The 25071-nt window shown below is 52.9% G+C and overlaps 1 protein-coding gene across 12 annotated transcripts in view; it reads left to right on the top strand.

Moving 5' to 3' along the window:
• LOC105491009 (transmembrane protein 266) overlaps positions 1–25071 on the top strand; it is a 150943-nt gene that overhangs the window by 106365 nt on the left and 19507 nt on the right. For all 12 annotated transcript variants that reach the window (XM_011757074.2, XM_011757076.3, XM_071100898.1 and 9 more), the window contains 3 exons: positions 9242–9298; positions 10403–10541; positions 15269–15384. In XM_011757074.2, coding sequence (XP_011755376.1) covers positions 9242–9298; positions 10403–10541; positions 15269–15384 — 312 coding nt within the window. The remainder of the gene's footprint in view (positions 1–9241; positions 9299–10402; positions 10542–15268; positions 15385–25071) is intronic.

Below are 25071 nucleotides of genomic sequence, written 5' to 3'. Positions count from 1 at the left end.
TGGGGTGTGGTGGGCCAGGCAGCAGGCATTCCAAGCATGGAACATTCCCTTTCGCGGGCCTTGCCTCCTGCAGCCCATGGAGCTGGCCGGTGAGCCTGGGCCTGAGGCTCAGATGGAGGGGGCAGATCCCAGCATTGCCCTCCCAGGACGGGTCCTAACTGACTCCCTGAGACCATTGTCCTGGAGGTACCTCTGCCTGCCCCCAGAGCAGAGGGCCTGCTCCCCCGCTTACAGCCCCCACGTGGGTCCTGCCCTCTCTGGCCCCTTGTCTCTGCCTGGCCAGGATTCCCTCCCGCAATCACATGGGCCATGGCCAGATGTCTCCTTGATGCAAACGTTGGAAAATGTGCCATGTGTCTGTGACTGCCAACAAAAATGTTTAATCAGTTGCTGCAGTTCTTCCCTTCTATCCCTCTGCTTTGGTTTTATTGGCTTTTGCAGAATTTATTGCCCAGCATTAATTTGGCATTCCCTTCCTGTCACTGCTGGAGACGAGCCACCTGAAACAGACAAATCCCTGTGCACAGGAATCGCAGCCTCAGAGTCCCCCACAGGCACCCCCAAACCAGGGAAGGGGCTGGGTCCTCCCACAGCTGAGCGGGGAGAGCAGGGTCTGTAGGAGGCTGGGGAGGAAGGGCTGGCTCTGTTACCTTGACCTTGTCAAAGATGGTGAGGGGGTGGAGCCAGGCGACAGGTAGCAGGGTCCGGCCCTGCCAGTGCCCTCTGCCTAGCATGAATGGAGGGCCGGTGCATGGGGATCGAGTGACGAATGAATGAGGTACAGAACCTGCAGGAATATACACACAGCTCACACCACACTAGCAAGTGCAAATTTCCGTGGTCTTGCTGCGTGCCCACAAGAACCGTGTCAGAACTTTGTTACTGGAAGGGTCTCATGGAGGTCCCCTGCCCCCAGACAGTTTGGAAACATGCGAGCATGTCTGTGCCCCTCACAGTGACTGGGACGCCTAGTAGGAAGGGCCAGGATGGTGGGTCAGCCTGCGTGTTTGCTCACCATACCAGTGGTGTCCTTTCAAAATACTGCACAGACAAGGAGAGCAGCCTAGGGTTATGCAGCCAGTTAAGACCAAAACTGGACCCAGGGCTCTGGGCTCCTAAGCTGGTCTCTTGCCCCTGACTGCATCCTTCGGAGGCCCTGAAGCTGGCAGGGTGGGAAGGGACCAGGGGTCTCTGGGAAGAACCTGAGAAAGAAAGTCTGACCGAGCGATCACTCAGACCACAGACCCAGGATGACTGGCACCCCCTCCTCAGCTGGGAGAAATGAGTGCCACCCCTTCAGGTCTGCCAGTTCTTTCCTGGTTAATACCCAGGGATGTGGCTGTGGGCCGAGGGTGGGGTGGCACTCTAAGCCTCCTTGGCCTTAGGGAGTGGACATTACTCCACAGGAAATTCCAAGAAGGTCACCCTGCCGGGGCTCCTGCTGTCCTGGGCAGTTCTCCACCCCGCCTCGCAGCTGAGCCTTAGGGCAGTCCTGGAAGGTGGGTAGGACATTTTATGAGTTGTGAAACTGAGGCCTGGAGAGGTGTGGAAACCCGCCCAGGGCCTGCAGGAATGGCAGGTGGGCCCAGGCGCAGGCCACTGGGTGGATGAGTGGGCCTCTGCCCTGGCCTCTGCCCACCCCAGAGCTCTGCAGGCCGCTCTGGGAAGACAGGCTACTGTGCTCTGTGCTGGCCCCAGGTCACAGAGCTAGGCCCAGAGAAGGGGAAGGTGAGGCTGGTTTGGGCTGCGTTTGAGGACGTCTGTTCAAATGGGCCAAGCTGTTTGACAGTGAGATAGATGCTGTCAAAGCGGTGAGAGTGCCCCTCATCAGGCAGGCTGTGCAGGGGTCCCTGCAGGGGTCCAAGGTGAGAGTGGATGCCTGTGAGACTCCCTGGGCCCCAGTCTTCCAGGTCATGCAGGGTCACTGCACTTCACATGGCCCTTCAGCACCAAGAATATACAGAGCCTTGCAATCCAGTTGGAGAATTGTGCAAATGTTCTTCCAAAGCACAGCCCTGCCCTTGGCTGAGGCCAGGCCCAGCTGGCCACTTGGAACTGGGAAGACTGCTGCTCCTCCCCTGAGACTGCAGGAGTCCTTGGGGCCTCCTGGCCAAGGCCAGGCCACCCTGCAGCAGACCCAGTGTGGGCTGTGGGGTGTTGGCCCCATCCCTGGGGTCTGGAAAGGCCCAGGCAGCCCCAGCTCTTTCCCTGGGAGAAGAGAAAGTGGAGCCACAGCTGGCCTTCTAGACAGGAGCCTCAGGCAGTGGCGGCAGCAGCTACTGACTCTCCTCTCCCTCTCTTCCTCCTCCTTCTGTTGAGGTGAAATTCTCTTCACATAACCCTTTTACAGCGGACAATTCGGTGGCATTTAGTACCCACACAGTGATGTGCAGCCGTCACCTCTGCCTGATTCCAAAGCACTTTCATCACCCCCAAAAGGAGACCCCATACCCAGTAGCAGTCACTCCCCCTGCCCCCTGTACCGCCACCCCTGCCAGCTAGTAATCTGCTTTTGTCTCTGTGAACTTAACTCTTCCGGATAGTTCATGTAAACATAATCTTACACTATGTGGTCTTTTGTGACTGGAGTCTTAGCATGTTTTCTCAGTTCATCCATGATGTAGCACAGCACACTTTTCTTTTTTTCTTTTCGAGACAGGGTCTCACTCTGTCACCCAGGCTGGGGTGCAGTGGTCCAATCTCAGCTCACTGCAGCCGCAACCTCTTTGGCTCAAGCGATCCCCTCACCTCAGTCTTCCAAGTAGCTGGGATTACAGTCGTGCACCACCACACCTGGCTAATTTTTATTAGTGACCCTGGCTCTGAAACACGCCACCTGCTGGCTTTTCCCCCCCGCAGCATCCTTCCCCTCCCGACACCTTTGCCGAGACCCATTGCCCACGGAGGCAGGGACACAGCCTCACTGCCCTGCCCCACACAGACCAAGCAGAGTCTTACACCTCTGAAAACACGGGCTGGACTAACCCACTGACTGCCTGTGCTTCTCAATGTGCAGCCAAGGACACCCCGCTTCAGCAGCATTGGGGGTTTATGTAAAACGCAGATTCCTGGACTCTTGTAGAGAGCCAGGATATCAGAAACTCTGGGCACAAGCCCCGGAATACACTTTTTAAACAAACTCCCCTGGAGCACCCGATGGAACCACAGGGACATGTAAGGCGACCCTGCTCCGGGTTACAACAGGAGACCGCAGGTCCACAAGCAATAATGAGAAAGGGCGTTAGATGGGGAGTCAAGAGTCTGGTCCTCTTTCTGGCTCTGACTGTTCCTTACTAACCACCTGATACTGGCCGGATCTCTGGACAGATCTGGGCTGAAAGCAGATCCACACCTGTGTGCGGCCACCTCCAGAGCTGCTCCAGAGCTCAGCGAGGCACACAGCTCACTAAAAAAGCAGAGTGATGATGAGGGATTGCCCCACCCCCAGCCCCAGCCCCAGGGCCGTGGCCTTGCAATACAGGCCCCTAAAAGTTGCAAAGGGCTTTTGAAGGAGCATCTGACGGAGCCGGAATCCTCAGCTTCAGTCACCTCCTTTCCCACCTGGGGCTAAGGGTTTTCAGCCTCCTTCATCCCAGTTTTGCCTTCAGGAGGCTGCTCTGATAAGCAGTGTAGGCTAGAGCCTTGGCAAACACTCAAGGACGGTGCCATTTATTGAGTATTTATTAGGAGCAAAGTTTTTATGCCATTTGAGAGACGCAGAAACTGAGGTGTGAAGAGTGGCTGGTGAACCTTCTGGTCCCTGGACCCCTCTTGCCTTCCGCCTCAGGTGCCCTCATCTTCTGTTCCTGGTCAAGCCCTGCTCTCAAGAAGGGACTCCCCTCATCTCTTCCAAGGGAAGGAAACGCTGTCTTCTCTGAAGGAAGGGGTCCAGGCTTCAGGCCGCAGGACAGGAGAGGGGGAAGTCCCAAGCCTTGCACCTGGTCCAGGCCCCGCCTCAGCCAAATGGAAGAAAGGGCTCCTGCCCCTTCCTGTGGCCTGAGGCCGAGGCCCTCCCCTCAGCAGAATCAGCGTATTTCCCTGGAGAGGAGCCTGATGAGGTTGCTAGAGTTTGGAAACCTTGGGAGATGCAGGCGGAAGTAGCTGTTAGTCTATAAGCTGGTTTTGTGCAAATTTTTTTTGTAGGGACGGGGTTTCGCCATGTTGCCCAGGCTGGTCTCAAACTCCTGAGCTCAAGTGATCCTCCCCACTTGGCCTCCCAAAGTGCTGGGATTACAGGCAACAGCCACTGTTTTTCTTCTCCTTACCAGTGTGAGACTAGTGACAGTGTCAACTACCACACAGATCTTCACATTTCTTATTTTGGCCTTGTAGTTGGATCCTGGAATCCACGTCTTCGTCTTGCCATTGTAGTTTAACCCCAGGGAAAATTTGTCCAAGAGCAGATCTGCTTCTTAAGGAAGTGCCAGGGGTCAGCCTCCAGCACCTGGTACCCATGGTGGCTGTTCCTTAGACCAGCCTGCTCCCCTGAGCCACACACCACCCTATGCCCCCAACCTGGGGGTGTAGCTGGCAGTGTTGGGAGGCCGCAGGCTCAGGGCTAGACATGGCTGCTCCCTTCTCCCTGGCTGGTGGGCCCCATGTGGGGATGGCTCTGCAGGGCACAGGGGTGTCCAGCCCCCACTCTGCTCACTAAGAGGTGAGCTAGGGATCTTCCTCTGCCTTTTAAAAATTTGCACAAAACCAGCTTATAGACTAACAGCTACTTCCGCCTGCATCTCCCAAGGTTTCCAAACTCTAGCAACCTCATCAGGCTCCTCTCCAGGGAAATACGCTGATTCTGCTGAGGGGAGGGCCTCGGCCTCAGGCCACAGGAAGGGGCAGGAGCCCTTTCTTCCATTTGGCTGAGGCGGGGCCTGGACCAGGTGCAAGGCTTGGGACTTCCCCCTCTCCTGTCCTGCGGCCTGAAGCCTGGACCCCTTCCTTCAGAGAAGACAGCGTTTCCTTCCCTTGGAAGAGATGAGGGGAGTCCCTTCTTGAGAGCAGGGCTTGACCAGGAACAGAAGATGAGGGCACCTGAGGCGGAAGGCAAGAGGGGTCCAGGGACCAGAAGGTTCACCAGCCACTCTTCACACCTCAGTTTCTGCGTCTCTCAAATGGCATAAAAACTTTGCTCCTAATAAATACTCAATAAATGGCACCGTCCTTGAGTGTTTGCCAAGGCTCTAGCCTACACTGCTTATCAGAGCAGCCTCCTGAAGGCAAAACTGGGATGAAGGAGGCTGAAAACCCTTAGCCCCAGGTGGGAAAGGAGGTGACTGAAGCTGAGGATTCCGGCTCCGTCAGATGCTCCTTCAAAAGCCCTTTGCAACTTTTAGGGGCCTGTATTGCAAGGCCACGGCCCTGGGGCTGGGGCTGGGGGTGGGGCAATCCCTCATCATCACTCTGCTTTTTTAGTGAGCTGTGTGCCTCGCTGAGCTCTGGAGCAGCTCTGGAGGTGGCCGCACACAGGCGTGGATCTGCTTTCAGCCCAGATCTGTCCAGAGATCCGGCCAGTGTCAGGTGGTAGTAAGGAACAGTCAGAGCCAGAAAGAGGACCAGACTCTTGACTCCCCATCTAACGCCCTTTCTCATTATTGCTTGTGGACCTGCGGTCTCCTGTTGTAACCTGGAGCAGGGTCGCCTTACATGTCCCTGTGGTTCCATTGGGTGCTCCAGGGGAGTTTGTTTAAAAAGCGTATTCCGGGGCTTGTGCCCAGAGTTTCTGATATCCTGGCTCTCTACAAGAGTCCAGGAATCTGCGTTTTACATAAACCCCCAATGCTGCTGAAGCGGGGTGTCCTTGGCTGCACATTGAGAAGCACAGGCAGTCAGTGGGTTAGTCCAGCCCGTGTTTTCAGAGGTGTAAGACTCTGCTTGGTCTGTGTGGGGCAGGGCAGTGAGGCTGTGTCCCTGCCTCCGTGGGCAATGGGTCTCGGCAAAGGTGTCGGGAGGGGAAGGATGCTGCGGGGGGGAAAAGCCAGCAGGTGGCGTGTTTCAGAGCCAGGGTCACTCTGGCCTTGACCCTAACCTGGAGCCACTGCTTCCCCATCACTAGCAGGAGGCCTGGCTGGGAGGTGTTTCCTGAGCCCTCTCCACAGCGGCCTCTTGCTGTTGTGTTTCCATGGGCTGAGCTAGGAAGGAAAGGCTTCCAGAAGAGTGGGGCTTGAGCCAGGCCTCCGAGGATGGGTCCCCTGTGGACGGGCCAGCACAGAGGGAAGGCAGCGGCTGGGATTCTAGCTGTTTCACCTGCTTCCCTGGCACTGCTCTGGTTCATAAAACCGTCCGGTCTCTTTCCTTTGTGGGGCACAGAGGCTCTGGGTGCACTGTCTGCTGCCTCCTCCTCCTGCTCAACCACTGCTGGCTGAGTCCCATGCCTGGCCAGCTCCCTCCACCCCTCACTCCTGGGCCTCTGCTTTTTCGGCTAAGAAGAGTGTTGTTTCTAAAGAAGCATGATGATTCCTCTTATTTGAGGATCCTAAAGGAGTCAGATTAATAGGGACAGAAAGTAGAATGGGGAGAGGTAGAATAGAGAGTTACTGTTCAGCAGGTACAGAGCTTCAGTCTGGGAAGACGAGAAAGCTCTAAAGGTGTATGGTGGTGATGGCTGCACAGCAATGTGAATGTACTTAACACCACCTGGACACTTCAAAATGGTTAAGATGGTTTTGTGTTATGTGTATTTTACCACCATTTTAAAAGGAGAAGGGGGAGAAAGAGGAGGAGCAGTTGCCATAGCAGAAATTATATTTGCACCAGGCCCCGTTCCCATCTTCCCAGCCTGGACTTTTGTTTTGGACACTCCAGAATTGAGAGTTCAGGATGGATATGGCTATTGTAGCATTTCAGAGGAGACAAACACTAAGTTTCAATCTCAGCACAATTAGAGGAGTTGGGCAGCAACAAAAGAAACCATATTATTATGTAGTGTGTGTGTGTGTTTTTTGAGACAGAGTCTCTCTGTCACCCAGGCTGGAGTACAGTGGCATGATCTCAGCTCACGGTAGCCTCCGCCTCCCAGGTTCAAGCAATTCTCCTGCCTCAGCCTCCTGAGTAGCTGGGATTACAGGTGTGTACCAACACGCCCGGCTAATGATTGTAGTTTTAGTAGAGACGAGATTCCACCATTTGGCCAGGTTGGTCTTGAACTCCTGACCTCAAGTGATCCGCCCGCCTCGCCCTCCCAAAGTGCTGAGATTGCAGGTGTGAGCCATCATGCCTGCTTGTTATGTGGTGTTCTTACACAGCTGAGTACACTCTGCAGAGCCAGAAACTTCTGGGTCCAAATGTTGCCTTCATTCCTGATTGCTGTGTGGCTATGGGCAGCTTCCTTAACTTCTCTGGCCCTTTCTGTAAAATGAGAATCACATGTTAGGAGGGCTGACCCAGGGTCTGGCACTCAGACATATAGTAGATGGCAGATATTATTCTCATAAATAATTGGAAGAATTACAACATGTAACCCACCTCTCTGGCAGAAGGAGAAACTGAGGCCCAGGGAGAGGATTTGACTGGCCCAAGGCCACACAACCAGCCCATTATTGAGCTATGATCTCAAGACATTGTGGCCCCCCCCAACCCAGCTCTCTTCCCACCCCTGCAAGGTGTCTTGCAGTTAAGCATGGGGCCACCCACCCAGACGCCGGGAAGTTATAGAGGAGCAGACTTCGGGCTGCCATGTGCTCCTCTCGGTACTCAGAGAAGGAGACATGACTGTCCCCGATGAGCATTCACCTTCCCATCCCTTCACAGAAATCAAGATTGTCCTTCACGAGAAAGAGCTGGATTTTACCAGCCAAGCCTTTCTGTGGCAAAACAGCTGTGGGTGATGATCCTCCGGGCAGCTTTGCAGAGTTCAAAAAGCTAGGCTTATACTACAGGCATGAGGGAGAGGGGCACCATCTGGTGTGAATCACTGTGAATTAAAGTCATCTTGGCTCAAGGAAGAGCCTGCAGACAAATGTACCGGCATCTTACGGGACCAGCATTTAAGAGGCTTCTTTGGAGAAAGATGTCCTCTTGGTGAGGAAACCGCTCCTGAAGGCAGTACCATTCAGGAATTATTCATTCATGCACGCGTTGTTCATCTGTCCACAGTGCATAATTGCCTGGTGGCTGCTGTATGCCAGGTGTTAGGGATAAAAGAGAGAACACAGACCAGGTTCCTTGAGCCTCCACTGGGGGATGGGGAGGGAATCAGCACAAGGTACAAGGAAGTGCTGTGGGAGGGTGACTCCCAGGGACCATAGGAACACTCAGGAAGGAGGCACCAGCTGAGCTGGGGAGTCTGCAAGAGCTTCACGGAGGTGACGTTTAAGCCAGAAGGACAGGAAGGGGAAAGCCCTGCTGGCTCAGGCACAGGCCAAGCTGCTGTAACAAGAAAACCAAAACACAGAGGCTTAAACAAGGCAAGGTCCATCTCTTTCTCATGGAAAAATACATTAAGTGGATAGGTAAGGCTTGGGGCTGTTGGGGACCCAGCAGGCTTCTGTCTTGCAGCCTGGCCCTCCTTGGTTGAAGACGGCACACCATCACACTTATGCACCCAATTCTAGGCCTTGGGAAGATAGAAGGAGGAGGAGCCTAATTCATTTAAGGGTACAACCTAAAAGTTGTACTTGGTGCTTCTGGTTGCTAGCCATTGGCCAGAATGTAGTCACATGGCCACTCCCAGCTGCAAGGAAGGCTGGGAAATGTAGTCTTTAGTTGGGTGGCCATGCTGGAACTTCAGTTATTGTACAGGAAGGAGGGAAGAGATTTGGGGTCAAGGAGTGGAGAAGGGAGTCAACTGCAGTTTTTGCCACATGCAAAGACAAAGCCATGAGAGAGAGAGCTTGTATGTTTGAAGATTCGTAAGTGGTTTGCAGCATGATGGGAGTGGCAAAAGATGACACAGGTGAGGCAGGCAGGGTCCTAAGTATCCTTCCGAGGGATTTGGAGTATATTCTGTATGTACAGGGAGCACTGAAGATGGCATCAGGAGTGCCCAGGGGATGGCACAGAAAGGGGGGGTCTGAGCCTGCAGGCAGAGGAGCCAGCAGGAGGTGTGCCCACCACGAAGGCTGGAGGTAGGGCACTGGCAGTGGGAGTGGAGAGGGCACAGGGGCTGAGAAATGCTTAGGAGATGGCGGAGACCTTTTCCTTTTACTGAATGAGGAAGCAGAACTCTGAATGCTGAGCTCTGGAATCTTCTCAGCTGGACGAGGACCTGGAGAATAATCAGTTTCTCACTTCCTTTCCTCAGACTGTTCTACGGATTGTGGTGCTTGGGATCTGGGATTACATCGAAAACAAAATAGAGGTAAAAACCAATGTCCACCCCCAAAGCCCTCACTCAGCCATCCTGGAAGCTGGAAAACATCATGTCCCATCCATCCCAGGGTGGACACCATCAAAAAGGCTGACTCCTTCTCCCACTTGACCTCTGTGGCTGCACATGTTGGGTGGGGCAGGGAGGGGTAACTGAGACTGTTTTCAGCAAAAGAATGTTCTAAAACATTTCTTTAGAATGTTAAAAGGAATGCAGAATTCCTTGAAGTTCTGCAAAATTTTGCAATTTGAATCAATTTGAAAAGCTTTTGAAATGTGTTTTAAAACAAATACATTCACCCTAAATGGAAAGCTGAGTGGGAAACTGTCAACGTGCTTCTCAGGCTGGGTTTCCTTTCTGCTTCCTGCCGCGAGGGTGGGGCGTGGTGGGTGGGACGAGGTCAGGGAGGCCCGGCTGTCACTGGCAATGTTGTGCACACAGGCAAGGCAAGATGGTCAGGATCTGCTGCCCATTCCTTCCTCACCTCTCCATCTAGGTTTCAACCTCTTTGGCTCAGTGCTGGGATCTGACACAGTGGGCCTGGCTGATGGATGGCTCAGAACACGGCCAGGCTGGAGCAGGCAGATGGAAGGGCGGGGCCCAAGGCTTCATTGTGCAGTCTGGGCCCCCTTCTTGCCTAGCCCTGCCTCCCTGGAGGGTTAGAGACTCTGCACTGGACAGAGCTGAGATGTGGGCTCCAGGCTCCTGTTCCCCCCGCGGAAGGAGACACCCTGAGCCTGCCTTCAGCCCCTGCTCTGCCAGGGAGGGATCCAGCTTGGCCTCTGCCCAGGGTCTGGGATACAGAATGCAGGCCTTATCTTGAGAAGGGGCAAGACAGCCCAAGGCCATCTGAACTAAGGGCTGGAGATGGGCTGAGGTCGCTTGGAGGACAGAGTGCACTCAGGAGAACATCTAGGAGGAGGAGGCCCCTAAAGACTCAGGAGGGTCAGGAGGGGCCACCAGGGATGGGGTGGCCTTCTGGTGGGACCCCGGGCTGCTGGAGAAGTTGAGCAGCACCAGCTGCTTTGCCTGACTGACCCCTGGTCCCAATCACGCGGCAGGGCCCAGGGCACTGAAATGCACCTCCTCTCACAGGTGTTTGACGGGGCTGTGATCATCCTATCTTTGGCTCCGATGGTGGCGTCCACTGTGGCCAATGGACCCAGGAGCCCCTGGGATGCCATCAGCCTCATCATCATGCTCCGGATCTGGAGGGTGAAGAGGGTCATTGATGGTGAGTGGCCCGAGGGGGATGTGGTCAGTGGGGCTGCTCCAGAAACTGGGCTGTCAACTGAGAGGAGACACTGTGTGATGAGGGTACGCCCTGCTGGCATCAGAGTGGAAGGTGAAATTGTCAGCAGGGAGAGGGGCCAGCTGTCCCTGCTCACTCACCGTCACGCACACTGCCCAGGTGTTGCATGCACACGCTGAACTTCCCAACTCCCATTTGGGGGCCATGTGTTCATTCCCATGCAGCTGTTTACTGTGAGCCTGGAGGGCCAGCCTCCGTGAAAGCCCTTAGAGCAGGGCCTGTCGTTCTGGAAGGAGCAGACATTTTTTTTTTTTTTTTTTTTTGAGACGGAGTCTCGCTCTGTCACCCAGGCTGGAGTGCTGTGGTATGCTCTCAGCTCACTGCAAGCTCTGCCTCCCAGGTTCACGCCATTCTCCTGCCTCAGCCTCCCAAGTAGCTGGGACTACAGGTGCCCACCACCACGCCCAGCTAATTTTTTGTATTTTTAGTAGAGACGGGGTTTCACCGTGTTAGCCAGGATGGTCTTGATCTCCTGACCTCATGATCTGCCCACCTCGGCCTCCCAAAGTGCTGGGATTACAGGCGTGAGCCACCGCGCCCGGCCAGGAGCAGACTTTTACACCCTGAGTGTCTCAGTGCACACCTGCTGCTGGCTCCCCAATGGCCTCCAGCCTCACCACTGGCTCTATCCAGGTCATCTAGTCAAGGCCTTGCTCCCTATAGGCTCTGTCTCACCTTTGAGTCCACCAAGGGCAAGCTGGGTGCCCATAAGCCCGTTGACCTGCAAACAAGTAGAGAAGAGAGATGCTGGCAGGGGCTGGCCTTTGGCCTGTGCTTCTGTCATCTTCAGTGACATGCCTTTCCACCCCTGGGTCTCCATTCACAGAAAGCATCTGGTCCACTCCTTTGTCATTGCTTTATCATTGCCTCCCCACTGGGCCACCCTTGTCTGGAAAGCTGTGCCCTGACCTGGGTGGCTCCTGTGTTTCCAGAAGGTGGTGACAGACCAGAGTATGTGGCCCAGGGGACCTGGGATACAGAAAACCCACCCCTGGAGAATGGTGCAGGATACTCGGGGTGGGGGGTAGCCCAGAGGATGATGACACAGGCAGGTCACTGAAGTCATCTTACAGAAGAGGGAAGACTCAAGTTGCTGGGCTCCAGAGGGTGGTCCTTGGTCCCTGAGGACAGGAAGAAGAGGCCCACGCCACATCAGCCAGATAAGGAACAGAGCCACTCACAGTGGGCTGGTCAGCCTCCAATAGAGGTCCCCCTAGAGTGACCAGGAGGTTGTATAGACAGTGGTTCCCAGGATGTTTTGTTGGTTTGGTTTGGTTGACAGCAAAGCCTTCTTCAGCAAAATCATACCCAATCTGTAAAAGAGATTGCAAGTGGAGCTGCTTTGGTTGACTTGGAGTGGAGGAGCCTCACAGCCCACCTCCTTGTCTTCTCCCTTGCCCTCTGAGGCACCTCTAAGGAACTGCCAGGCCTTCTGGAGCACAGTTTTTAAACCACTGGGATAGATGCCATGGTCTTTTCCAGCCCTGAATTTTGATTGCAGATGATAGAAATTGTAGACATGACACTATTCCACCAGCATTTGCCCAGCAGGTGCAAGGCAGAAGCTGTCATCCTCAGGGCAGGCTCCCTCTCCTTGGGCCTCACCCTGTGTTCCACCCTGGGAACACTGTGGGATTTGGTCCTGATAAAGATGCTGACATCTTGTCAGGGGTCCCCTAATAGGGAATCTTCATCAAACTGGAATGTGTTTGGGTCTCACTTCAGAAGCCTTCGGAAGGCTGGGGAGGCTCTGGGAGATCACCTGGTTCACTCCCCTCATTTGACAGATGTGGGAACTGAGGCAAAGAAGGATGAGGGTCACTTGGTGAATCAGGCTCAGGACCAGAAGTGGAGCCTAGGACCCCTGACACCCCCCAGCACTCTTTCGGTTGCTCACTCCCTGCAGTCTGCTCAGGGCCCTGTTCTTGGGCTCTGTCCATGAGAACATCCACCCTGCTCAGGGTAGGAACAGCGCCTTCTGGGTCTTTCTTCCAGCTGTGGACAGCTGCACACCCTCAGACTAATGGATTTTGAGAGCCCCCTTTGTGACACTCTTCCCAACTGTCCCGCCCTTTTCCTGACACGTCAGGCATCGCGGAGCTACCGGGAGCCTCAGGAGAGAGACATGCTGGTGAACAGATGGACGTTAATTTACTACTCTTGCAAAATAACCCTGGGTGTGAACTGGCTTCAGCAGAGATCTGAGGAGGCGGCGGCAGGCCTCCGGACCTGGAGATGGGTCTCAGGGACACATGGCCAGCCCGCAAGTCTGCAAGCAAGCAGAAAAGTCCCAGTGTCTCTTCTCTGCTGGTTCCTGCAACTGCCAGGAAACATGTGGAGGTGCAGAGACTGCAGGTGGAAAGGAGACTGGGAGAGAGGAAACGTGGAGGGTTCTATAAATCAGGGGCAAGAGAGTCATGTGACCGAGGCTTCTGAAGAGTCAGGAAGGGCTGGTGTGGGAACAGTGTGAGGGGAAAGGCTGTGTCAAAGTCAGGAGTAGACACTGAGACTTCCCAGGAGCCCAGAGCTACTCTGAGCCCACAGAACCACCAAGGGAGGTATCCATGGGACTACTGCTGGCTGGTGGAGCATGGGGCCCTCAACCTCAGAGGTCAGGCTTTCTCTTCTGGGTCTCACTATACCAGTTATAAATAGGATCATCTGAGTAACAGAGACTCAGAATAACAGTATCTTAAACAACAAAGAAGCTTATTTCATTCACGTAAAAGTCTGCAGGCCAGGCATGGTGGCTCATGCCTGTAATCCCAGCATTTTGAGAGGCTGAGGCAGGCAGATTACCTGAGGTCAGGAGTTTGAGACCAGCCTGGTCAACACAATGAAACCCCGTCTCTAGTGAAAATACAAAAATCAGCTGAGTGTGGTGGCACACACCTGTACTCCCAGCTATTCGGGAGGCTGAGGCATTAAGAATGGCTTGAACCCGGGAGGTAGAGGTTGCAGTGAGCTGAGATAGTGTAACTGCACTCCAGCCTGGGTGACAGGGTGAGACTCTCTCTCAAAAAAAAAAAAAAAAAAAAGTCTGTAGGAAGGTGGCCCAAGACAGATATGGCCCTGACTACAGTCACTGACTCCCTGTAGTCAAGAGCCCAGGCTCCTTCTGTTTTTCTGTTTTGTTGCTCTGCTGCACTTAGCCTACTTTTCAAAGTCACCTCATGGTCCAAGATGGCTGCTTCCATGCCAGCCATCACATTCTCATCCTAGCCAAGGAGAAGGAGGAAGAGAAGAAGATAAAGAGTCAAAAGGAAGGCCCACTGCCTTCTTATTTTAAACATCTTCATCCAAATATAATTCACATGCCATAAAATCCACCCATTTAAAGTCCACAATTCAGCCAGGCATGGTGGCTCACGCCTGTAATTCTAGCACTTTGGGAGGCTGAGGTAGGTGGATCACTAGAGGTCAGGAGTTTGAGACCAGCCTGGCCAACATGGTAAAATCCCATCTCTACTAAAAATACAAAAATTAGCCAGGCGTGGTGGCGGGCATCTGTAATCCCAGCTGCTCAGGAGGCTGAGGCTGGGGAATCACTTGAACTTGGGAGGTGGAGGCTGCAGTGAGCTGAGATCACACCACTGCACTCCAGCCTTGGTGACAGCAAGATTCCATCTCAAAATAAAATAAAAGTTCACAATTCAGTGGTTTTTAGTATCTTCATAGAGTTCTGCAGCCATCACCAAAAAATCTAAGTCTGGAGTGGTTTCATCACTCCAAAGAGAAAGCCCACACTCATCAGCAGTCACTTCCCATGTCCGCCTCAGCCCTAGGCAAGCACTGAGCTGCTTTCCGTCTCTATGGAGTTGCCTGTTCTGTTCCATTATATTTCATATAAATGGAATCATGCGACATGTGGTTTTTCTGTGTCTGGCCGCTCTCATTTAGCATCCTGTGTTTGAGGCTTATCTGTGTTGTGGCTGGTGGTGGTACTGCATCGCTTTTCATTGCCAAGTAGTGCTCCACTGCATGGCTAGACCACAGCTGATGCATCCACCGGTTGATGAACATTTGGGTTATGTCTACTTTTTGGCTATTAGGAATAATGCTGTTATGAACGCTCATGTGTGAGTTTTTGTGTGGACACATGTTTTCCTTCCCCTAAGGTTCCTAGGAATGGAATTTCTGGGTCACATGGTCGCTCTCTGTTTAACACTCCGAAAAACGGACAAACCGTTTCCCTAAGTGGTTGCACCGTTTTCCTTTCTGCCAGTGTGTGCAGGCTCCAGGGCTGCCCCATCCTCACTGGCCCCAGCTCCTTTGTGAAGATGGCTCCTGCAGCTGCTGCCTGCCACCTACACTAGCATCCTATGGTCCAGAGGGTGGTCTTGTGGCCACCCATAGCTGCAAAGGAGGCTGGAAAATAGTCTTTATTCCAGGCAGCTGTGCACACAGCCCAAAAGTATGGGTTCTAGCACTATGGAAAACAGGAAAACAACTACCCTGGCCACTATGAGTAAAGGTTGTAGCCCTCTGTACTTTCTGGATGCTGTCGGGTACCTGGACATTTCTCCCTCTAGATCCACAGAACTGGCCCAGGGCCTCGAACCTGCTGCTGGCTAAATGCTGGGTCAGCCCTTCCCCAGCCCAAGCCCTGCCACTGCTGAATTCTTTACAGTGCTGTCTCTGTCTTCCAGCCTACGTCCTGCCAGTGAAGCTGGAGATGGAGATGGTTATCCAGCAGTATGAGAAGGCCAAGGTCATCCAAGACGAGCAGCTGGAGAGGCTGACGCAGATCTGTCAGGAGCAAGGGGTAATGCACCGCCACTTTCGGCTCTGTCCATGGTCTTGCTGGGGACACTGGTAGTGCCTAAAGCCACAGGTTGCTAGAGCTGCAGGGGCACCAGAGGTCAGGGAGTTCCTCCAGCCCCTTGTTGGACTCATGGGGAACCTGAAGCCCAGAGAAGGGGGCACATCTCCAGGGTCGCTGATGTACAGCCCAGCTAGGCATAGACTCAACCCTGACTCCCAGGCCAGGGTTCTTTCCACTGCAGCACGGTGACTCTTCAGCTCCCCGACCTGAGCCTGCCAGGTTGCCCCCTCAGTTCATCAGCGTCTTCTCGGAGACATGGTTGGTCTCTTAAGCCAGCGGCTAATTCTGTCTGCTGAGGGTTGCTGGGCACCATAGTATGTCCATTGCCATGCAGGACGCCCAGAGCCCCAGAAAGGTGCTAGCGGTGCTCTCCACCCTCCAGGAGCCGTGATGAAGACTGGGAGAGGCAGGTGGTGGGCCCTGCAAGGATGGGCTCAACAGAGGCAAGGGGGACTGGCAGCTGGGCCAGGAGCACCCTGTTGGGCATCCAGAGACCTGCATTCAAGGCCTAGCCCTGTGGCTCCCACCCCTCCAGACTCCAGCCAAGTCAGGCCACCCCTCTGCCCTCAGTTCCTTCCTCTGTAAAATAGGGTGGCTGCTCCCATGGGAGTGGGACAGAGGAGTTCAGAGGAAGGGGATTGGGGTGCTCAGGAGGGGGTGGCTGCTGGAACCCACAGCAAGGCTGAGAGCTCTGTAGAAGCGCAGCTCTGGGTGCGGGGAAGAGTCTGGTCCCAGGCTGTAAGGTGGGAATGCTACTGAGGGGACTGGCAAGGTGGTGGGAATGTGGGGGATGGGCCAAATGACATGCATGGTCATTCCCATTCTGCCCCATGGATTCTGGGGAGGGGACAGGGCCACTGCCCCCAACTACACAAGCCAGAGACACCAAGCCTATGGCTCTCCGTGCCCAGGGCCAGGCGAGTTCTTCTCGGGCTGTCTTCCAGCCCATGTCCTGCCAGTGAAAGTGGAGGAATGCCCGTGGCCTCATATTGACATGGGCACTGAGTCCTTCTGGCTTGCAGTGCAGTAAGGATGGGCACCCCGGGATCCCTCTTCCTCCCCCATTGCTGGGTGCCCAGGCAGTCTCCAAGGGGGTCTCAGGGCTGAGGTCTAACCTGGCGTATGGGCCATTATGTGTCCGCCCATCCCATCAACCTCCTGTCTCATGCGTCTGGTGCATAAACACCCTGATTGTGCCAAGTGGAGTCACCTGTCATTTTGACAAGCCCTGTGCCATGCCACCTCTTGGGATTTGGTTGCATGGTGCCCCTTGCCTAAATCCCCGCCCCTTGCAAGCTTTGTCTGTCTAATTCAAGTCCTGGCCTCTCTACAGAGCGTGTTCCCCCTGTCAGCAGTCTCTGCACCCCCTCCCCCACCCCCACAGCTGTCCTCACTTGTCTGCATTCACAGGGCACTGGGCACTCACTGCCATGGTCAGTGCTCCTTTATACCTGGGGCAGCTCTTCCCACTGAAATGGATGCCCCCTGAAGGCAAGCCTTGTCCAACTCACATCCATGCCCCAGCCCCAGCCAGCACTCCGCGCGTTGCAGGTCTTGGTAAATGCATATTCAGTGTACCTCTTGGCTCCCTGACCAACCCCAACCTCTCATAGTTTTGGGGTGGGGGACACGTCTGTGGAATGTCACTACAAAGTGATCCTGGGAAATGTCCCCACAGGAATACACACACACTGTCTTCAGAATCATCTCCTCGGAATGCCTGTCAAGAAACCAATCTTTTTATATGCTTTGGGGACACTATGACCTTTCGTTTTGCACAGAATGCCTGTGCATGACAAGAGGGGTCATCAGGGGACACGGCCTTCAGGGGCATGTTGTCCAAGGTGTCCTGAGAGCAGGGCAGTCTATGGAATCCTAGACTAGGAAGAGAAGCATTCCCACCCTGAGGAGCTGGCATCAGCTTCATTCATTCTCTCGCCGTATCGCGTGGTCAGCCAGCACCGTCCAGAGCTGCTCTGTGCTGGGCTTGTGCCGGGCATGCAGATGCCACTCAGGACAGGGTGTGGCCGTTGTCCTCACGGGGCTCTGGGTGACTCAGGGGGTTTAGCAGCCCATAAATAGGCAGTGGAAATCTGGTGCAATGCCTGCATCACACAGGCACGTCCCCGGCTCTGCAGGCCAGGGTGGGGAAGGCTTTCCAGAGACGCTGATGTGGAGCAGGGCCCCGGGGAGAAGGCGGAGGGAATAGCGTGGGGTGTGGGATTGGTTGCAGTGGGCCATGTAGAGGGTGAGCAGAGCAAGGCAGCAGGAGGATTGGGGACAGGCTTGGGAAGGGGCTCTGGCTGACCAGAGAGTTTGGGCTTTATCCTGCTGGGACAGAGGAAGCCTGGAGAATTAAAAGCAGGACTGGGGGATCTGCTCAGATGTGAGTTGTTGATGGAGCCTTCTGGCTGCTGTTGGAGGCTGGATGGAGAGGGCAGGGTGGAGATAGGAAGACTGGGGACAGAGGCTGGAGAAGAAGGTGAGAGAAGCTTGGCTTTAGGCAGAGGGGGCTGCAGGGAAGTGGGAAAAGGAAAGCGCAGGGTGTCATCCAGAAAGCGGCTGGAAGCCGATCAGGCAGTTCTCATTCTGCTGTCAAATAGGAAAACAAATGCTCTACTTCACGGCAGTTGGCAATGTGAAAGACATGGACATAGGGCTGCATCTGCCCCTCATAAATTCGCAGCCTCCCAGCCCCACTGGGAACGCGCTGACCCTGCCACACACCTCACCTCAGCCACACATGTGCCACGTGGCCAGGAGAAAATCCTAACAGCAACCCCACCTCCCAGGGTTTCCACCATGACCTCTGTCCAGAGCCCCCCGGGGACCCCAGGTTGCTGCCGTCTTGATTCAAGTCACTCTCCACATGTGGCCTCCTTCCCGGGGATCTCAGCCAGAGGGAAACTCCCTTGCATTCTGCACAGGAAAGAACCAATAAATAAAGACAGATTCCCTCCAGGTAGTGACATCTGGAAAAGAGATGAACAGAAACAAACCATTTTAATTTAAAAAACACCTGAACCCTGTCATCTTAGTTAAGACAGCAGAAAGGGCCAGACAGGCTGGACTCCCAGCGGGGCCGCCAGGGACAGTAGGGGGCTGCCTGGCCAGAGGGACCAGGAGGGCTGCTCTCCTGGAGTCTGTGGTGCCCGCTCCACAGAGCGAAGCAGACAGACGCCTCGCTCACGCTGTATTTTCAGGCCTGGTTTCAGACTTGACTGGGTAACAGATACTCTGGAGGAAATGAGACCGCGGGCCCTGGAATGTCAGGGATGGCTAGACCTTTGGAGACAGCAGCCCGTGGAATGATTGAGAATAGACTTGGTTCTAAATAGACTTCGAGCTGGCTTTGAACCCAGGTATGTCTCTCTTTAGAACAATTACTGGCCTTGTGGCTTTGGGCATTAATGGGACATCTATAGGCCTTGGTTTTCCTAATCTGAAAAATGTGTGTAGTAATAGAATCCTTGAAGGATGGTGATGAGATCACGTGACCTAAAGCCTGACATGTGATGGGTAGCAACTAATGGGAGTCCACCAGCCCCACCACACCTGCCCCACACACCCATTTTACAAATAAGAAAACTGAGTGGTGGCGGCTCGCCCAGGCGGCACACAGCTAGTCCAGGGGGCATAGAACCAGGCGTCCTAACTGTGAACACTGTTCTTTTCCAGCCCATCATGTTCAGCTTCCTTTTTCCTACTTATGGTACCTCTTAGGACTCGGTGAAAACATTGATCAGATTATGCATGGGGTATCTTATACTGCAGGCACAGACCTGGCTCCCTTCAGCGGTCTCAATGGCACCCCCAACCCCATTCCAGGACAGTCTAGTATTCTTTGTGATAAACTCTTTCTCTCTCCTTGCTGGAATTCTCAGAGTATAATGAAGCTATTTCCAAACTGAATTCACATATGCTGCCTGAAAAATTGACATTTACCAATGAAATGTGTTAGGGTCCAAGTTTAAATACAACACCTGGCCTGGTGCAATGGCTCACACCTGTAATCCCAGTGCTTTGGAAGGCTGAGGCAGGAGGACTACTTGAGGCCAGAAGCTTGAGGCTGCAGTGAGCTGTAATGACGCCACTGCACTCCAGCCTGGGCCACAGAGCAAGACTCTGTCTCTTAAAAAAAAAAAAAAAACAAAAAAAAAACACTTTGCACTCCCTTGCTCTCTTGCTGGGATTTGTTTGTACAAGTATTTGCCACAACTTCACCGAGCTCTTTTTTAAAAAAATAAACTTTATTTTTTAGAACAGTTTTATATTTACCAAAAAATAGTGAAGCAGGTGCAGAGTTTCCCATATCACCTGTGCCTGGCTACCCATTATTAACATCATACGCTAGTATCATTTGTTACAGTGCACAAACCCACATTGATACGGTACTCAGATTTTCTTAGTATTTAATCTTTTATGTCCTCTATTTGCTCCACATTCAGTCAGCATGTCTCCTTAGGCTTCTCCTGGCTGTGGCAATTTCTCAGACTTTGTTTCTGATGACCTGAAGGGTTTTGGGGAGCACTGGCCAGGTGTTTTACAGGATGCCCCTCTGTTGGGATTCATCTGATGTTTTTCCCAGGGTAAGCCTGGGGTTGTGGGTTTTGGGAGCAAGACTGCAGAGGGAAAGTGCCATTCTCATCATGTCACATCAAGAGGACACGCTGGCCGCGTGACTTCTCACTGTGGTGTTACCTGGATCACCTGGCTGGGGCAGCATGTGTCAGGTGTTTCCACTGCACAGTTACTCTCTGTTTCTTCATCTTAACTTTCTTTTTTTTGAAACAGAGTCTCACTCTGTCGCCCAGGCTGGAGTGCTGTGGCGCGATCTCAGCTCACTGCAACCTCCGCCTCTCGGGTTCAAGAGATTCTCCTGCCTCAATCTCCCAGGTAGCTGGGATTACAGGCGCCTGCCACCACGCCTGGCCAATTTTTGTATCTTTAGTAAAGGCAGGGTTTCACCATGTTGGCCAGGCTGGTCTCGAACTCCTGACCTCAAGTAATCCACCCCCCTCACCCTCCAAAAGTGCTGCAATTACAAGTATGAGCCACCGCACCCAGCCCATCTTAACTTTTTAAGAAAGATTACATTGCTTCTTACCGTGACCCTGTGGAGACTCTCAGGTGAGCCTGTTGGCCAGTTTCTTGCATGAATATCTGATTCATTTCATCTTCTGTGCTACATTTCTTGCCACAGGCCCACACCCAAGGTGCTCATTTCTTGCCACAGGCCCACACCCAGGGTGCTCCAGAACCACCTTGTATAACAGATGAAAGGCCCCTGGGAGGGCAGCTGGCCCAATCCAGGATTTGGCACATGGGGCATCTGAGGCTCAGAGAAGGGGATGGGTGAGCCCAACATGGCACAGCAGTTATGAGGCCAGGACGAAAACAGGTCTCTTGTCGCTCATTCCAGTGCCTTCCCTCCTGGATTGCACTGGCCCTCTGGCTTTGACAGGGAGACAGGCTTCACTACTTCCCTCATTCCTTTCATCTCTTCTGGTTGTGGGCACACCCCATCCTTAACAGATCCCTACCTGGGGAGGGGTGCCTAGAGCATCCCGGGATGGAAGGAGGACTCTCTGCTGGTCAGTCATACCATTCCAAAGCCCTGGCCATGCCTTCTGCAGTCCCTTCCAGACTCCCCACTGCTGTGATAGAAGCACATGGCCTCTGACCCCTGAATTCAGCAATTCCTTAGGTGGAAGTTCTTTTTCATTCTTTAATTTTTTTATTTTTTGGTGAGGGGTGGATCCTGGTCAGAATTTCATTATGAGTTAGGCTTGCTGGTACACAGATGGATTCCAAAGTCGCGATGCTAGAGGCTGCCCTTCAGAGAGACGGTGTGGATGCCTGGTCTGTCTTTCTGTCCTGGCTGCTTCAGAAACCAAAGCCATTTTAGATGCAGTGGTTAAATCAATGCAGCAATATACTCTTCTGACCCATCTCACAAAACCACCTCTGAGATTTTTATGTACCTCCATGCGCGGATCTCACTCTAGTTCCGAAACACATTCTGAAGTTTCTCTTTCCCCTTTAAGCCTGGTAACAGCTTTTGGTACAAAATAGTATGGTTTAACCTGGCCCACTGTGGAAGTTAGTTTCTCTTTGAAGCTGTCCTTCCTCAGCACAATTCACCCTGAGATCATTGGCAAAATATTGAGGGATGAGGCTCAATCTGGGGTGACTCAAAGTCCAGCCTCCAATGAGACCAGTGGGACCTGTGAGTCCCTTAGGACATCCTTAGACCTTGGGAAAGGTGAGTCCCTTGTCAGGGAGTTTGGAGAAGTGGAAAGAATCCTCTTATTCAGGGAGCCAGCAAGCCAGATTCAAACCTCAGCTCCACCAGTGACCAGTCGTCTCCCTTTTAACCCCTGAGCCTCAGCTTCTCATTGGGAAAACTGGCAGTAACAAGGCCTACATTATGTGGATGCCATATGCATCAAATTAAATCTGGTCCACTGGAGGCTCTCAGTAAGGGTTAAAAAAAAAAAAAAAAAAGACCAGGCGGGTGCGGTGGCTCACACCTGTAATCCCAGCACTTTGGGAGGCTGAGGTGGGCAGGTCAGGAGATGGAGACCATCCTGGCTAACATGGTGAAACCTCGTTTCTACTAAAAAAAAATACAAAAAGTTAGCCAGGTGTGGTGGCGGTTACCTGTAGTCCCAGCTACTTGGGAGGCTGAGGCAGGAGAATGGCATGAACCTGGGAGGTGGAGCTTGCAGTGAACTGAGATCATGCCACTGCACTCCAGCCTGGGTGACAGAGCGAGACTCAGTCACAAAAAAAAAAAGAAAAGAGAATAAAATGCTACTAAATGTATCTGTATGATGGTTGCTCATTCACAAATGCACTGTCATGTTTTAGCTCATTTTTCCCTTGATGGTGAAAGTTGGCAGGCTGGGTACTATTAATCCCTTCACATGGAAAAACTGAGGTTCAGAGAGGCTGTTCTTTGCCCAGATCCTGCAGTTTTTCATGGAGGGGCTAAGAAAGGAACCCAGGGCTTCAATGTCCATTTCCCTGCACCAGAAAGAGGAGTCTGCCTGAGTCACTGATAGTTAGGGTGAGTAATACCAGTTGTTGCATCTGGCAAATCCAGAAACCTGTGTCCTAACATAGGAGGAGTACATTTGTCACTCTCATCATAGTCCAATGCAGGTTGCAATGGGTCAGCGTGGGGGAGGGACCCTCCGTTCCACACAAATCACTCAGGCCTCCAGGCTGCTCCCATTTTGTGACTTTTTTTTTTTTTTCAAGATGGAGTATCGTTTTGTGACCCAGGCTGGAGTGTAGTGACATGATCTCAGCTCACTGCAACCTCTGCCTCCCGGGTTCAAGCAATTCTCCTGCCTCAGCCTCCCGAGTAGCTGGGATTACAGGCATGTGCCACCACGCCTGGCTAATTTTTGTATTTTTAGTAGAGACGAGATTTCACCATATTCGCCAGGCTGGTCTCGAACTCCTGACCTCAAGTGATCTGCCCACCTCGGCCTCCCAAAGTGCTGGAATTACAGGTGGGAGCCACCAAGCCCAGCCGATCCTTCTTCCTCCAAGTCCTCTGAGTCTTCTCCAGTCAGTGGATAGGAAAATGAGGCTGGGGAATTGGGCACAGCAGGTTTTTATTGGCCAGGACTGAAAATGGTGACATTGCTCTGCCCCTGTTTTTTTGGCAAGAGTCAGTTACACAGTACCAACTAGGGGCACCAGATGCTGTCAGAAGTGGTCTTTGCGCCCAAGAAGAAAACATCGCCTGCACAGTCACCCAACCCATAAAACAAGGCCAATGGGCTCACAACATTCCCTACCCTTTCCCCGGTTCCAATACAGCAGGCGGCACAGCCACACTTACCAAAGTCCTTCCTGGAGGAATGCCCTGTCTCCCTGGCCTGTTTCCTGAAGAAACAAGATGATAATCTTGACCCTGCAAACTGCAGGCATTTCTGCTGGAGGAAGATGTGGGGAGAGGAAGCTGTCATGCCCCTCCCTCCATCCCCTTCACTGTCTTTCACGTGGAAGAGCCAGAGCAGACGTAGGAGGTGGTGGGTGGTCTGATTGGGAGCCAGGACCCATCTCTCCATCCAGGGCTGTCACTGGATCCCATTGCCTGCTGGTTTTCTGGACCCGTGAGAGAATGCCAATGGCTCTGTGTAGGTCCCTCGCCTTTGAGGCTGGGCTAGCAGCTCCGAAAAGGGGCCAAAGGGCAGGAATAGCAGGAATAGAGCCGTGGTTCCATGCTGGCTCCAGGGATGGGGCTTGAGGCTGGCTCGTTCCAGAGAGCTCCTTCTTTTCCTACAGAGGCCACAAGTCCCCGGCTCAGCACAATAGCCTTTGTTACCTGGATTATTCAGGATCTCCACTGTGGGAAGTGAAATTTTTTTTTAAGATGGGAAGTGATTTGTAAAACAGCCGATAGCTTTAATGACAAGCCTATTTAGCTGATAAAATTAGCCATCAGAGGAATAACTTATGTTATCCTTTTGCCGTAATTTAAATTTATGGCCAACTACCAGGCATCTTCACAGTGGATGGAAAGGGGCCAAGGTCGATCTCAGCTTTACTCTGCTCCTAAATCATTAGTTTGCAACTGTCTCCTGATTTTTACCAACAATGGCGAAACTAATGGAAATAAACATTGGATGCTATCCTAACAGCAGATGGGTTTGAAGGCAGGGCAGTCTGTGCAGACAGCACTAATAGGATGGAGCAGAATTACTGCTATTACATTAGATACCATCGAGCTTCTGGCCAAAGTGTGCATTGATCAGGACAAGGCCCATGTCAACTGGACTCCGCAACCAGACCATTAAAGGTGGAGAAGCGCTGGGTGTGCCTGTCCTGCCGCCCCGGTGAGTCTGACCCCTCCTGATCTTGCATTAAAAGCCCGGCCCCGATGGAAAGGCCCGGCCCTGATGGAAGGGGCCTGACTCACTCCAGTAATGCATACTGCGGGCTTCCCTGTGGATCCCAGATGATCTGAGCAGGTTATCTGATTAGAAATACTTAGCTAATGTTGTGCACTAAATGGGTATGTGACTGCACTTTAATTCTTCCCAAGCCTAGGGATGGTCTATTTTTTCCCACCGGGCCCATTTGCCAGTGGAAGATTTGCTTCATCAAAGCCACTGTGCACCTTCTTTTCCCAAGGTACAGGCCCGTGTGAGCCCTGGGGAGCCCCGTCCCGTTGTGTTTCTTCCTGCTTTCAGCAGTTTTGTTGCAAGGTGCTTCCGTGTGGGTTTCTGTGGGGTTTTTTGGTATTTATTCTGCTTAGGAGTTTCTTAAATTTGTGGCTTGATTTTTTTTATTAGATTTGGGAAGTTCTTGGCCATGCTTTCTTTATTCATTGCACCTCACCTGTCTCCTGTCTCATTCTTCTCCTCTTGGAGCTCCAGTTGTACCTGAGGCTGTTTGGTTATGTCTCACGTTTCTCTTAGATCTTACTCTGCTCCACTATTCATTCTCTCTCTCTCTCCCTCTCTCTCCTTTTTCAATGGCTGTAAGTTTTGATATTTTCCTATAGACCTGTCTTCAACAAGCCTACTATGTCCAGTCTCCTGTTAAACCCATCCAACCAACTACTCAATTTCAGATACAGTATATCGGGGTTCTAAAAGTTTGATT

Source organism: Macaca nemestrina, chromosome 7, assembly GCF_043159975.1.
Source record: "Macaca nemestrina isolate mMacNem1 chromosome 7, mMacNem.hap1, whole genome shotgun sequence".
Taxonomy (NCBI): domain Eukaryota; kingdom Metazoa; phylum Chordata; class Mammalia; order Primates; family Cercopithecidae; genus Macaca; species Macaca nemestrina.
Note: the sequence above shows the minus strand (reverse complement) of the source record. Positions and strands in the feature narration are given on the sequence as shown.